A 15,675-nucleotide genomic window follows, 5' to 3' on the forward strand; every position below is an offset into this window, starting at 1 on the left:
AATTTAGTGTGTTGTTACGTTTTGAAGGATAATGTGCAATGTTCATAGCGCACAGTACGAAACACCACACATTTCAGCGGCATTTAAAATCTGATTTGGTTATTTTAAAAAAATTCAAATGGCTCTTTAATCTATGCAATATTTTTTTAGACACAGTTTTTCCTACTTTTAGCCTACGTCTAAGTTTAAACTTCTGTTAAACATCAGGGAAATTTAGTCATTAGGAGCATCCCTGGTTTACAGATAATCAACATGAAAAAGGGTGATTCATAAGAAACACGGCTGCCAGATTGAGCGCTGATTCAGCGATGTTGTAAGCTATGACAAAGAGATAATTGAATACTAATCAGAGTTTAATGACACTTCACTTCACACGAGAAAATACTTTGTCAGTACGGAGCGCTGTGCTCTCTCCAAGGTGCTGAAACTGTACCTCTCTTTAACCAGGAACATTGTATGCACATTTTCTGGAACATATAAACTGGATGTGATTTATTTCTAGCTGCTGAATCGAGCTTCTATCCAAGGAATTTTACTAGTTCAGGCCTTTTCTCATGTGGAAAACAGCAGCACCAAAAGTGGTTCAGATTCTCCTCATTTTGACGGGCAGGCTTTTATTACACATCAGGATGTATGTTTGTATATGATATGACTTTTACAACTTTGCTGCTGCAGACTGTGCCCCCGTGACTCATCAGATTGCAAGGTTGCTCTGTTATCTGTTTATCAGGAACACACTGTATGTCCTCTGTGTGTACATGTCCAAGACAGAGTACTTCAGAGTGTTTTCTCATACCTCCAAAATGTACGTCCACCCCTTCTCATTGAAAACATCGTCCTGGAAGTGTTCTCTGTATACCTCCTTCGCCTCCTGGATCTTTTCTGGGGTCACTACCTTTCCTGGAGAGGAGGAGGGGGAAAGAAAGAAGAAGCACAAGAAGGTTCAGGGAGAGATGGAGAAACACACACTGATAGAGAGAAGGCACTGGAATGCTACCCTACTGTCCACTGCTGTAACTCAATTAGAAGCATCCCGTGCATGGTGACAAGGCGTCTTTATCCAAACACACACCAGCCACCTCCTTATTCGTCTCATTTCAAGTTTCTGGACCATAGAAACTGTTGTACACAACAACCACAACAGGTTATAGAAGGGGATATGTGCGGGACTAATTATCTCTGCTAGTTGCCTGGCAGCGTCAAAGTAACAAGAAGACTCCAGGAAGTCAGCACTTCAAGTAAAAAAGTATTGCAGCACAGCACATAACCCCCAAGGAAGCCACAAATTGTAAGCGTTAATGTTTTACACTTTGTTTTTGGGAAGGGGGACTAAAGCAGGATTTATACTTGTCAGCTCTAGGCAGAGCATGTGGTCAGGAACAGCAACATTTAACAAAGATAACGTTACCATTACAGCTCACATGGTTCACCAACAAAACAACTGTCTTATACTATAAACATTTTCCAAACAAATATAACATGCTAACATAATTAGCACAAGCCTGTTTAATTGTATAAATTGTATTGTATAAATTAGCCGAGCGAATAGCATAGATTTCCTCTGCCCATATGAAGTCAGGATAAATCAAACACACAAGATTTAAAATGCTATTTTGTGGAGGTTTTATTGCATTTATTTATATATATTATCGCAATTAACTTCATTCTTTGTTGTAATTTGATAACCCCTATTAAATAAAGCAATATGTATTGGGGCAAGTAAAAACTGACTTTTGGGCAAGTAGATTTCTGGCCCACTTTCCTGACTGGCCAAGTGGGCCATCAATTTTCCCAATGAACTCTCAGCTAGAAAGCGAATGAGCGCGTTACCCCAAAATCTATCGATTCGGTGGGAAAGTTTCTCTTTCAAGTTTCTCCCCCCGTTTCCAAAATGTCACTAACATTGCTCACTAAAAGGCATGACTTCCTGTAATCTCAGGGCTAAACCAATTCCTTGTTTTCACTGAAATACTTTCCATTTTGGGAGAATGAATGAAAAACTATAACAAGTGTTTCCCTTTAATGCAAAACTGACAAATTCAAACTCCTAACAGTGGGGTTCATTTTAAATCTAATATGGTGGTTTGGGCAAACAGAGGTTCTGCTTTCACTTTCACTATAACTCCTCCTTTATCCATGTAAACTCCATTCACGTTCCCTGCTGAACCTCTCCCTCGACAAAAGTGCAGCCAGAGAAGATTAAAATCCACTCCATGATTCAGAAGAATCATGATGCACACTTTTGGTTTCATAAGCTCGAGGATCAAGGATGCATCTCTAATAGTTGGCCTAATCATTGAGCTCTGAGGGACGCTCTGCGCAGACAGCTGGTCTTTCTCCCTCATACGGTGAAAGAGCAGCTGTGCTTTTGTCTTCTCCCTCTCTGTTCTCCCTGGCTCCCTGTCTCCCCCGCACCTCTGTTACCGCACCATGAAATCCTCTTAAGGGACAGGAGGGAGATGCATTCTCTCATTCTTACTTACTTTCTTTCCACTCCTTCTCTTGCTCTCTCTCATGCCCCTCGGGATCACACTGATGAACGTAAACATCCACCTTTACCAACTTGAGTTAATTGGAGCATTGAACATATTGTATGCATTATACTTTGCCTCGTTTCACTCTTTTCTTTGTGTTAAGCTCTGTGCAGTCTAATCAATGTGAAGCGCACTGTAACCTTCTTGTTGAGTAGAAGGGCTGTTGCTGCAGGCCACAATAGAAAGCACCTGCCCTGCTGAAGTGCCCTTAAGCAATACACTGAATTTTGAGCAGCTTCAGACAGGCAGTTCTGCAGCTGACCCTGCAATACTCTGACCTTGTCCTGGAGAAAGGGGGGGAGGGCTAAAAAGATAAAATTCTCCCATGGGGACCAATAACGCATTACAATAGGCTTTTGGTATGTGCCCCGATTGTAAACTGGGACTCACTGGACAAAGGGTGGAAGCATTAGGTGTATAGTTGTCTCCGAGAAACGAAAGTAAAAAAAACCCAGGGTTATGCAATCAAAGTAGTGAACTGTTACCCTTATTTAATTTGTTAAGTTTACTGGAAACATATTTACACAAACATGAAGAATCATTAACAGAGGTGGTGGCTTCATAGGGCAAAACCTGCAAGCTGCAATGTCATTCAGTCTGGCAGCGACTGTCACTGACAGCCTCCTACTGGGTCGAAGGTGGGCGCTTCAGTGTTGACCTCAAGGGCACTTTCATTCCACTGTATATGCAGCACAAAACATGGGCACCTTATAAGCAGCATATATCAATTCTGGAGTAGCGACAAGGGCTGAAAAACAAAGCCAACATGGAAGTGCCAAAAGCTGCAGTTCCTTAAAGGGCCACAGGAGGCTGGTTCCAGAATAAAATCAATCCCTATAACCTCCTGAGACCCTGTGTCCTTATTAGAGAACATCACATTTTGGGTTAACTGGACCTTATACTTCATTCTTCTTAACTTAGATCTGTTGTCCTCGTTCGTGGACACTTTTTTGTGCCACCTAGTGGTAGTGAGAACACAATACACTAATTAATGTAAAAACAAGATGGCAGCCATCTTTGCCAAGTCAGTCTACAGCCGATCCTGACACAAAAGTGGACAAGGTCCAAAACCTGATCACACTTTATGGTTGAAACTTGTTTATTTATGGTTAATAATGTTTGTAGTTTGATATGGCAACAAATGTGACCAATTTTAGCAACAAGATAAGACACTGTTAATTAGGATGTCACGTTTGAGGACATTGGGACTTTCTTATCTCATTTGAGGACATTGCGACTTAATTATCGTTGACAATGTTTAGTTTTTTTTCATACTTACCGGGTCCTACTGATCCCAAATAGCTATGAGAAATTAAAAATGCATACCAAACAAAAGTTCAGGTCTCAGGAGGATAGACCTCCATGTTTAAATGCCAAACTTCACAGCAGAAAAAAACATGTTTACAGCCTGGTAAAATAAACGGTTTTGGTCTCTATAGCTAATCTTTAACAATCACAACAACTGAACGGGATTGAATTTATTTTGAAGTCATTTCAACACAGAGATCGCGCTATAGGGCCACTACGAAGTACCTTCTTCATGCTAACTTTGCATTTTTGCACAGAACCAAACAACAATGACATCATGCTGCCCCAGTGTGAAGCGTAACACACCAGCGTTGGCCTCTAGTGAGACATATAACATACCCGTTGGCAGCGCTTTATCAACAATGACAATGGCATCAACATGGCAATAACACTCATTGACTGTTCCTATTTAATGGCGGCTGATCTGTTCCTCCGCTCAGAAGGTAAGGAGCTCCTTGACCGCATGGCAGACATTTTGAGTTAGCTCCTAACTGCCACTAGCAGCTTGTGGCCCGATAGAGCATCACACCTGGCCCGTCAATGGTCTCGTCCTGCTGGCTGTCCTTTTTACGCAGTTGTTGATTTAGCACTATCGCTACCTCTGGTGCCGGCTTAAAGGCGACACAACTCTACCCCCCCCCATTACGTTATTGTATCTTTCGTAAAGAACGGTGAGGTGTGATTTCCCGCCCTGAACAGGCTTTTGAGTCAGATCCACCCCACACTCATCCACAGCTCTGCCCTCTCATCCAAATATGGTCACTTCTGGCTCCAAAGATGGCGACAGCTTAAATGCTGAACTTGAGGCTTTAAAAACACCAGTCCACAAACCACTGGGTGACATCACAGCAGCTATGCCCATTATTTTACACAGTCTATGGTCAGGACTTACCTTTTAGGTATTTGTTGAGGATGTACTGAAGGCCGTAGAAGACGGTTTTGTCATATTTGACTTTTCTGCTCTTGGTGGGATCTGTCCTCTTCTCACGGCACTCGAAGTAGGAGTACACTTTACTCGTGTTGGGAGGATACTGTTTGTAATGTGTTACCTACAGAGACATAAGACATGGCCAACAATAAATAAACTGATTTAGAATAATACTAATACAACGTGCAGGAACATAAACTGAGAGTATAATTAAAGCCACACACACAATGGCTGATGCTATGTAAAGATTTATCAAGACCCTTTTTAAATCAGATCAAGTGTAACAATGCAGGCCCCCAAACCCCACCAACAAACACACTCTCTGTGAGCACCATTATAAATGAGAAAATTAATCATCATTGTGTGCTCTTACAGGAATGATTTTTACTTTGAGGTATTAAACGGAAATGAGCTCTCCGGGTTAACCATGAGCCTTTTTCATTAGCTGGCCAGGAGACTTAAAAATGCCTGGTTTATTCATGAGGTGCAAATATTACACCAAGCAATGTCACACACACTTTAGCTGGAGTCACCTGTCGTGTTGAATCCCCTCCTCCCTAAACACTCATGCACATATGCAAGATTAAATCTATTCCCTGAACTGTGTGTATACAGGTTTTGAGTCAAGTCTTTGTGCGTGGATAACCAAGATATCTAGATCAGAATGTTGATGATAGAGTGGTGCAGGAATGAGTTGCATTTTACCACTCACGGTTCCCTCGTCTCAAAGTCAGTGGGTTTTTTGAATGGGTTTTTGGTTAGATGCCTGAAATAAGGTGGTTAACACAAGCTTAAGAGATTTTCATGTTTTGTTCTATGAAATGAGATACTTCAGTTAATATCCCACTTGTTAATTTTGAAGCTTTTATGTGTCATTATGATCTGTTAGTGTGATTATCACAACAATATTTTCATTATGAAGAGTTACCTATGCTTATATGTGATGAAATCTAAAAGAAATAAAAGGTCTTTACCCCCCCCAGACAACTAATCCAAATGTAGTTTAATCTTTGTTCCCAGTAGTCAGTCACTAGTCACTTAGACACAAAAACATGGGAAAAAAGGCTCCAGGTTGAAACATATAGTTTCCCTTTAAGCCACATTTGAAGAACAGGGCCCACGTCTTGTGATATCTTGGCATTGCTAAACATCAGACTGGAAGTTTCACAACGTAAACTACTGGACAGACCGACCTTTCAGGGGAACTGACGAAACCTTTCATATAAATGCTGAAAGACCTTTAAGATTACATGGCAGGTCATGTTTCACTATTGCAAAATAACATGGAGAAATGCTGATGCAAATTTAGTTTACAAGCCTGAACACATAAACATTGTATTTTTTTGGACGTTGGAGATGCAAAGGCAACAATACAACTCAGGGTTTTCATGTGGACATTTATATGTGGCGGCCTGCCACGATTAAAACATCTGCTGCCACGTTTTGATTTAATATTTTTGGAGCTGGGCTGTTCATTAGGGGCTGTTTGAATTTACAGACCTTTTGGTTTTTCGTTGCAACACACTCACAAAGTGCAGAGGATACTCTGGGCACAGACGGAGCAGCAGAACGTCTGGCACAGTGTATGTGCAACTTAAGCGTTCATTGTACTTCCTCTACAGCAACTGCTCCTCTCATCCATCAGTCTGGTTTTATCAGCTTTGATCGGATTGACTGATTACATATCCACCCAGTGAGTCAAAGCTCCAGAAACTACTGCCTTTGCTGCGTTCACAGACTCCCAAAACCCCCAGAAGGGAAGAGGGAACCCAGATTGATACACACAGATTCTAATTCTGTGGGAAACACTGAAACATATTCAAGCATATCAATTTTTCATGCTGTAGCTCACTGCCAACAGACACAGTCCTGAGAGCTATTCAGGGTCACAACTCAAAAGATTACGGAGCACTGCACTGCCATTGTGGTATTTTATCTGCGATTATAGCAAGCATTCCAGTTTAACAGAAGGTCTGTCAATCAATCTATTGTGTCAAAAGATTAAAACAGTGCTAAAATGTTGCAGTCGGGTTTAGGCATGCTCGATTTTTTAAAGGAAAGCACGTTCTCGATTATCTTACTTTTATTTGGAAAATACCTCTTTCACTGTTGTGTGTGTGTTTCTAGATTGCCTAATCTACTGCCAACTGACTCATACCTGAAACACTGACATTTAAAATCAAGTCTTGTGTGAGGCATGTCCAGGCATGTCTCAGGCATACAGTACGCATTACCCATTTAAGAGGGAATACACTTAGAAGATACTCACACAGAGGAACACACAGAGAAAAAGACAGTGTCGGCTGTAGCCATCCGGCCATCAATTAAATCCAAAATGAGTCCAGGGATTTCCACAGAGTACACAGGGGGATTTGAGGGGTAATTTCCACAAATAAGGTTGACGAGATGTTACTAACAGTTTCGGTTCATTCAAAATGTAGCTTAAAGCATTTAATGGCAACCACAGGAGTGTAGAGGTGTCAAGAGTTCAATCTCTCGATGTAATAAGCTTCACTTACTGAATATCAATGGTAAAATACTGCGAGTCTTACAGCTGCCTTCAGGGAATACTACTGCGTAAGAAAAAATAATTAAGTGATGAAGGAAAAATTTTACTACAGGAAATACACGGCTAAATATGGGTCTTGGCTTGCCCTTCATTTGACTACAACCTTGGGAACACTTAATTTCTCACCATTATGTTGGAACCACAGGTATAATTACCTGTGAAAATGGCCCACAGGCTAGGTTACACTAGAAAAACAGGCATTTATTTCTGAACACGGGAACAAAACAACTCCTCGCCCACAGTTTGTGGAGATGAGATAAATGTCAATGAACTACTCAGTTTCTTTGACCCCTGTCTCTGTCCTTTCCTCTGGGCTTTCGAGGACTCAAAATAGAGTCAAGACACACACACACACACACACACACACACACACACACACACACACACACACACACACACACACACACACACACACAACATGACACTTGGCCTGACCACGTGCGTGTACACATTCACTGGCCCACATGCCGATGTATACACAAACACAGTTTTAAAATCACAAAGCATGTAACGGTACACTGGTCAGAACTCTGCACATCCAATGATATAACTCACTTATTATCCAATATAATAGTATAATGATACCATGGACCACCATGCAGTAAAATGGAAACCTACAGTTAATTATAAATCATACAGCATGTAGTCTTTTCTTATAGTTAAAAATAATTCTATTAAAGAGATCTAGGCCTGCAGATTCTAATGTGTCTGGTGTGAACTCACTTGCAACCATCATTTAAGCAGCACAAAGCAATATTCTTTATATTATCAATGAGTAAAACAACGATGTGTGATCTGAAAGGACTTATTTGTTGGTGATCACACAGAAAATTGTCGTAAATTCTGCAGTTTCCCCTAGGCTCTATGGAGGGTTTTGGTGTCTTGGAGCTCAACAGCTTCATTGTTTTGGTTCATTCTCAGTCAATACCAACCAAAAAAATGCTCTGAAATACCCTCCACAGGCTGTTGGTAGGACAAAACAAGACATCTGAAAATGTCATCTTGGGTTGTGGTAAACTATAAGAGGCACTTTGATTTTGTTAACGAAAACTACAATGAAAAATTTTCAATAACGACCTTTTTTACACGATGAAGACGAGACATTTACAAGCTAAAAATAGATCTTTGATAAAAGAAAGAAATGAAACGATGTTTTGTTTCCTTGACGATACAAGACAGGACTAAAATGTTCGTGGTGGGCTATCGGACAGTCAAAGTGTTAGGAGAGGAGAATGCAATAATAAATGTTTGTATATAACATAATGAAAAACATTTTTAAACTAGGAAGGCAAGAACGGACTGGCTTGCAGTTATTTTCTAACGGCCGGGTTCCACCGGGCACGTCAGCAGCGCGACACGTCTGCAGTGCAACACGTCTGCAGCGCGAGTCGCAGTCAGTGGAGCCCAAATGAATACGCCGTGACGCTATGCTGACGTGACGCTTACGTTTGCAGCCGGTGGAGCCCGGCCGTAATGCAGCATGAGCGCTAAGATCAGAGCGCCGGTGCTGTTGAACGTATTTACAGAGTTTGTTGGCTGTTTGCTGCTAGCTCCACTTAGCTGCTGAACACAGCAGAGCAAGCAGCCGCCAGTCGCAGGACTTGTAAATGTGTACAAATTACTTGTAGTTGGAGAAAAAAAATTATGTCTATATCTATATGTAAAATTTCAACACTTTATACAACTTATTACCTTGATGCCAATTTGTGATACCTGTATTAGCCTAACTGAATTAATTTTAAGGGGGAAAAAAAAACATTTTGACCAAATGTAATGACTAAAAGTTGACTAAAATATAACGACTATTTGTCAAATAAAATAAGACTAAAACTATGAAGGATAAAAACGACTAAAATGTGAAATAAGCATTGCTGTCGAAAGTCAACAATGTATCTTAAATAACTGCCAAAATTAACATCACAATTTTCAGGCATTTTATAGGGGTGCGAAGATCCACGATACAATATTATCACAATACTTAAGCCACGATACAATATTATTGCCATTTTAAATATGTTGCGATATGCTGAGTAATGCGATAAAATATATTTTGAATTATTACCTTTTTTTTTCAACTGAATATTATGTTCCCGAAGGCAAACTTTTGTTTTATCTTATAGTTTTCAGTCTGTTCATCTCACTTCAGCCAGTGACTAGCTAGTGGACTGAAAAGGCAATTGATTATATTATTCTAGTAGGCTTCAATTTGTATTTGTAATATTTATAATTAATATATTTTTCACTTTATATATATATATATATATATATATATATATATATATATATATAAAACATTGAAGAAAAATTGATACTTGGCACTGTGTGACTGTGTACTATTTTTCCCCATACTTATGGACAGAATGATTAATTGAGAAAATAATTAGCATACTAATCGAAAGTAATCATAGCCCTAGACAACTTAAACTTTTGTCTAGACTCTAGAGTGAACCTGACTTAATGTTCAGTGTAATCTCTGACCTCAATTTCTCTGAATTTTTAAACCACTCTCCTCCTTTTATCTGCATTACAAAACCCTGATGGTGTGGAGGTAATTAAGAATGCACCATCACTCATATTACTACACTGACAGTCAGCAACTATATCTAAAGGTACAGAAAGTCCTGGTGGGGTCAGTCATTTTCATTTCAAAACGTGCGTATTAATTCTCTGTTGCCCTTTTCGGCTTCACTGTTGTGTCATGAACATGAGATAGTGGAAGCCCTCGTGTGATGAATGAAATGTTTGGATATAAAAAACTCTAATCAGGCCACCAGAGTGGATGTTCCTCAGGTGATATGTCTCTCTTCAAACAGCCCAACATCTGAGGCATGCAGCAGCTGTTCATGCTGCATAATGCTTAATGGGACCATCCCATTACTTAAATGTCACAGGTTCAACCCTCAGTGTATCCATTCTACTCTGAAAATGTTTCTTTCCCAACAAAATCCTACACCCTTACTTACTCACTGTAATTCTCTCTGGATTTAAGGGTCAGAAAAATGTCATGTTACATAAATGTGGTCATATGCCGACAAGTTTGTGTTGTGGGGTAGCTTTAAAAACGTGTGTGAACAATGACGGGCTGTCCACCTCCACCCTGTAGTAAGTTCAAAGATGACAGACCCTTCACACTAACAATGAACGTGTGCATGTGTGCGTGTGTGCGTGTGTTTCCAGACAATAGGCGAGTTTGGCTTTGGGGCTGAGCTCCTCCTTTCAATCCAAACAGACAAAAAAAGACAAAGACGTTCAGGTGCAGGTTGTTTTCATGTCCTGAGAGCAAAGTACGTGCCTCTGGTTGGCACGCCGGACATTCAAGTGCTGCTGGCAGTGCCCCTTATCTCTTTACAAAGGTTATTGCCCAGTCATGCACAGACAACATACACAAGCCACTGTCAATGAAACAAGGCACACCAAAACACATGGTGACTGAGATGTTGTGACAGTTATAAATTTAGTAAGAGCGCAGGTTATCAGACAACTGATCCTAAATGACTGCCAGGTCATGTTTACTTCTGTGTAACTCAACTGGCTGTTTTAAGAGACAATAACAGTAACTTCAGCCTGGTATGGCAACAGAGGCAGAGACAAAGACATAACATGAAATTTGATCAGAACCACCTAAATCTTTTGTCTTTACCCTCATTTAGCTGCGTCTCTAGAGCAATCCTGACATGACAGGAAACACCAGTCTGCTTTAGATTGGACACACACCTAGTAGCTATCAAGAGCAAATGCAGCCTTCTTCTGTTGCACGCTCACAAAAGAGCATTTTGGGAGAAGTGTCTTTCCCGAGGCACTATGAAAGTCATTATTGAGGGATAGAGAAAGAGATTCTAGACTGTCCCAATTACTATAAAGGGAAAATAATACCAGTTATATGCTTTTAAAAATATGTGGCTCTTGAAATCATGTGCAACCCTGGAAACTAAATAAAAAATCCATCCTGGAATTGCAAACTAAATTTAAAACTATATTTACCACAATCCAAACACTATTTCCCTACACTTAAGAAAACACGGAATTTCCTTCATGAATCTAAAGGTTACATCCCTGAAAAATGTATAAAACTATATCTTAACCATGTATGGAGATTAAAGGGAAAAGCTACAGCAGTATTCTCAGCATTAGCAGATCCTTTACATGACAAAGCGCCTGTCTCATGTTGATATACCTTACGCGAAAAGACCTCTGACCAAAACCTCGCACACTCTCAGAGCCTGGCTGAGAATCAAAAGAGTGCATTAGCAGACACAAGTTAATTAAAATATACTTGTACAGCACTCTGTTAAGACATATATTATAGAATAAAAACTGTTGCTGTAACTGCAATAAAAGGCATTATTAATATTTGTGTACACTAGACATGTGATGACGTATACGAAAAATAGTACACTTCATTTTTATTTAAGTTATCCTAAATACATCTTATTACCTCAATAATTATTTAACCCTGAATTGGAACCCAAAGTCCAGTGTGTAGGATTTAGAGGGACATATTGGCAGAAATTAAATTTAATATAATAAGTATGCTTTCTTTAGTGTATAATAACCTGAAAATATCAATCGTTGCTTTTTCGTTACCTTAAAATGAACCGTTTATATCAAAGGAAGGAATTGTGCCCTCGTCAACGGAGTCTGCCATGTTCCTACAGTAGCCAAAATGGACAAACCAAACACTGAATCTCCACAAGGCCCTTTGCCTTTTGACCACCGTGGTTAAAGACGGGAAAGAAACTAATTTACTCAGGGTTTTTACTGGTTTTAATCACCAGGTCCGTTTATTGTGGAGAGGAAGCGACCTCTGCGGACAATTTGGCTCCCAGAAAAAACCTCCTGAACAATGAATACTGAGGAATTCTATCCAGGGGAAGTTTCATCTGGTTGCAATCTGCACTCCTCACCACTAGATGCCACTAAATCCCCCTAAATCGTACACACTGGACCTTTAATCCATCTATCAGCAGTAATTAATGTGCTGTTCATGATCACAACAGAAAAAGGTGACAGGTCCTTTAAAAAACAGGCAGCATTTAAAATAATGTGGAAAAGTACAACCCCTGTTGCTACTATTAGAGTTCTATAATACAGTGGGGAAGTGCTTGATGATTACACCACTTTTCCTCATCATTAAGGTCATGGTTGGGTTCATAAATGCTACTGTTTTTATGTAATCATTACAACCATGGTGCACATTTGTATTTGCCACATCATAAACCTTATTTTTACCTTAGACTACAATTAAAACCTCATTATGCATCACTGCAGTTGTTATGTAATCTCGGTCAGCACCTCTCAGTTTAATCTCTGTTGCCTGTATCTCGTCTGTATACTTAACCTCTGCTGCTGTCCCTACCTCCCTTCCCTTTCCTCTTTGTAATTTTGGCCCTGCTGTCCCATCAACACCATCACTGAACACTGTCACATGACTCCTGTACATGGCAACCGGCCTGGGCAACCACTTGCTACGTGCGATAATACATTCCTGCAAGTGCATTTGGTCTCCATTATTGTTTAGCGGTCTGTTTTGTGGTACTTAAACGCAACACGCTGTTATATCTGCCATGAATGCTCTAACCCCGCTGTTGAATATCGTTTAAACGCACAGAGCGTCTCTGTGTGCAATAATTTGGACTGTGATAACCTAGCTGTATGACAGAGGGGAAAATTCCCTCTGACTCTTTTTAACTTTCGGTTTTGATTTCCCGAAAGTGAGGCATTGCCGCCGGTAGTGACTAGCCCCATGCTGGCTAACATTGCGCCTGACTGAGCTCTTGAATGAGACTGTCCATGTGCAGTTCACCGGGCTATCCGCACAGCACTTGCTAGCTAGTGGCTAATATTAGCTTTTTTAAATATCAATCCTCCTTGCCTCCCTTCTGCGCTCCCTGTGAGCTAACAGGCTAGCGAACACAGCTAGCTTGTGCCACTTTAACTAGCAAAGCCGGTGGGCAACTGGCTCAGTAATAACCAAAGGTCTTGTGTTAGCTAGTTAGCTCAGAGGGGGATGCTCGCTTTCTGAATTTGGTACCCCATCCCTGCTGTACCAGCCCCTCTCCTCCTCCCTCTCCTGGCCATTCGGCCTGCTGTGAACCGGCCACAGAGAGCAGTGTGATGGCCTTGGGACTGGTGATGAAACCACCTTGACTTTATCAATTTTCATCCATCAGCCGCTCCCCTCCAACCCAGTCTCCCTCCGCCTGACAGCGCCATGAGCACGGTACCTTGTATGAGTCGGTCGCTAGCAATATGTTGAAGCCGTCGTCTCTGTGCTCCATCTTTCCCCCCTTGGTTGTGAGTCGGTCGCAGCTGTCAGTGTGTTGCGTGCTGTGCTGCCGGAGGCTCCAGCCTGGTAGTGGAGCTGGGTAGGGGGAAGGACGAGTCGAGGGAACCGGGCGGGCGGGGGAAGGGGCGGGCGGAACGACGTCACGAAAACTCCGGCATCCCTCGGCTATCTTCGGCTCCACTCGGCCAGCCAACCCGGCTTGACCAAAGAGTGTCTATATTTAGGAAGATGACCACTCATCAATGAAAGATAAAGACCCATTGCAGTAATTATAATATCATACATAATATTCAAATACGCTCAAAATGCCTGTCCCCCAAATATATATATATATATATATATATATATATATATATGAATAAAAATAAACTGTGGTTTGTCCAAGTGGTGTTGCCGTACACCAGCTGTCAATCAACCACAATCAACTACACACCCTGTCCAAACGAATCATTAACAAATGTAATCATAATCATAAATAAACCTAGCAATTGTCTTGCAGTACACCAGCTGTTGGTGTTATTATTGTAACACTCTGCCAATGATAATGTCTTTATTACATTACATTTGTCAGATAGCCCAAATGAAGTCTGAGTAGCAGTCAGTCATTCATGTTGCATATATGTATAGCTGTATTCAATTTTAATAAATCATATGACATAATAGGGAATGAATTGGTTTTCAAATTTAGATTTTTTTTTTGCAGGAGGTGCAGATTTGGTCCCCCCAATGTTGACTCCATGGCTACGGCCCTGAACACACCAAAAAGGACGATGAGATATTTCTAGGCTCAACTAATGCCTTCTTTATAACACATTAATTCATTTTCCATTGACAAAGAATATCATTTTTGTGAATTTACTTTATCCTCATTGCACACAGCATTTGGTATTTTGTATCTCTGAGGAAGTATTTACCACTATGAATAAAAAAGTGACAAATACAAATTATAACCCTATAAAATCACTTTCACAATCATTTTAAAGCATTATTTATCATGGCAACTTCCAAATTATGTCGTACCAGATGGTATTTTGTAGGAGAACAGAATAAAATAGAAGACCAGTAACTCATAAACAGAGTTAATGCTTTGCTTGGCAACACTGAATAATGGCATATCCAGCAGCAGATGCACAAGTGTTCAGTCTGTTTATAGGACTGTGGGAAAGCAGAGAAAGAGTGGGAGCTCTTTGCTTCAATTCCCTCTCAGAGTTGATGCAGACATGAACCACTCTCATGTTCAGTTTTCAAACTCAGCAGCAGGGGGCAGTGTTCATCATCAAATGCTGTCACAATATTAGACATTACACTAAAAGGCTCATTGGGGTGTACTGTATATGTGTGCACCTGGTGTGCTACAGTGGTTCGTTATTTAAGCAGTTAGTAGAGTAAGGGACTAAGCTTGTGCCCTCGTAACAGAATTGCAATGAAATGCTCCATACTTTTTGGTATGCAGGATGAATGTGTGTGTGCAATCTCTTTGTTATTGTATCACAAAGTGTTATTTTTGGAGCTTGACAATAGCTCGGAAGATGCAAGTGTGTCTGGATCAAAAGAATAAAGCAAACAGAGGCGTAATAGGCTATCATTGCAATAACTATGAGCAGAGAGGAAGTAATACTCATTACAATTTGCTTTCTGGAGGGAATAAAAGTGCAATGACATGCATAATCTTTATGAGCTGTCTGGAAGGGAACTGATGTGGTTATAACAGTCAGCAGCATCCAACTTAGTAGCAAAAAAAAGTCCACCTTTTTTTCAAATAAACCGTCTGAAATTCATTTTCGAGAAGGGATTTCACATTAAAATGAGCAACATAACCTTGATTTAAAAAGTAAATTGACATCTCACTGGCTTAGGAGGACAGGCAAGACCAGCGCCAACTTAAATTGGTGCCTCATCTTGCCTAATTTGCTTTCCCCTAATATTCTGGCATGTTAAGAGTGTTCAATTTGGCTATGTCTTGAATCAGGATTGTCCAAGGGTTTAGATGTGTTTTCTGCAACTTTAACAACAATTATAATCTGCAGACACCAGCATATTTCTGATTTTG

General features: G+C 40.5%; 1 protein-coding gene across 1 annotated transcript in view; it reads right to left on the minus strand.

Annotated features, from left to right (window-relative positions):
* nampt1 (nicotinamide phosphoribosyltransferase 1) overlaps positions 1-13,699 on the minus strand; it is a 30,306-nt gene extending 16,607 nt beyond the window's left edge. Inside the window, exons 1-3 of the mRNA XM_050035894.1 lie at positions 13,564-13,699; positions 4,735-4,891; positions 797-900 (exon numbers count right to left, since the gene is read on the minus strand). Coding sequence (XP_049891851.1) covers positions 797-900; positions 4,735-4,891; positions 13,564-13,617 — 315 coding nt within the window. The 5' untranslated portion in view covers positions 13,618-13,699. The remainder of the gene's footprint in view (positions 1-796; positions 901-4,734; positions 4,892-13,563) is intronic.
* Positions 13,700-15,675: the final 1,976 nt, after the last annotated feature.

The sequence above is a fragment of the Epinephelus moara genome, chromosome 23, assembly GCF_006386435.1.
Source record: "Epinephelus moara isolate mb chromosome 23, YSFRI_EMoa_1.0, whole genome shotgun sequence".
Taxonomy (NCBI): Eukaryota; Metazoa; Chordata; class Actinopteri; order Perciformes; family Serranidae; genus Epinephelus; species Epinephelus moara.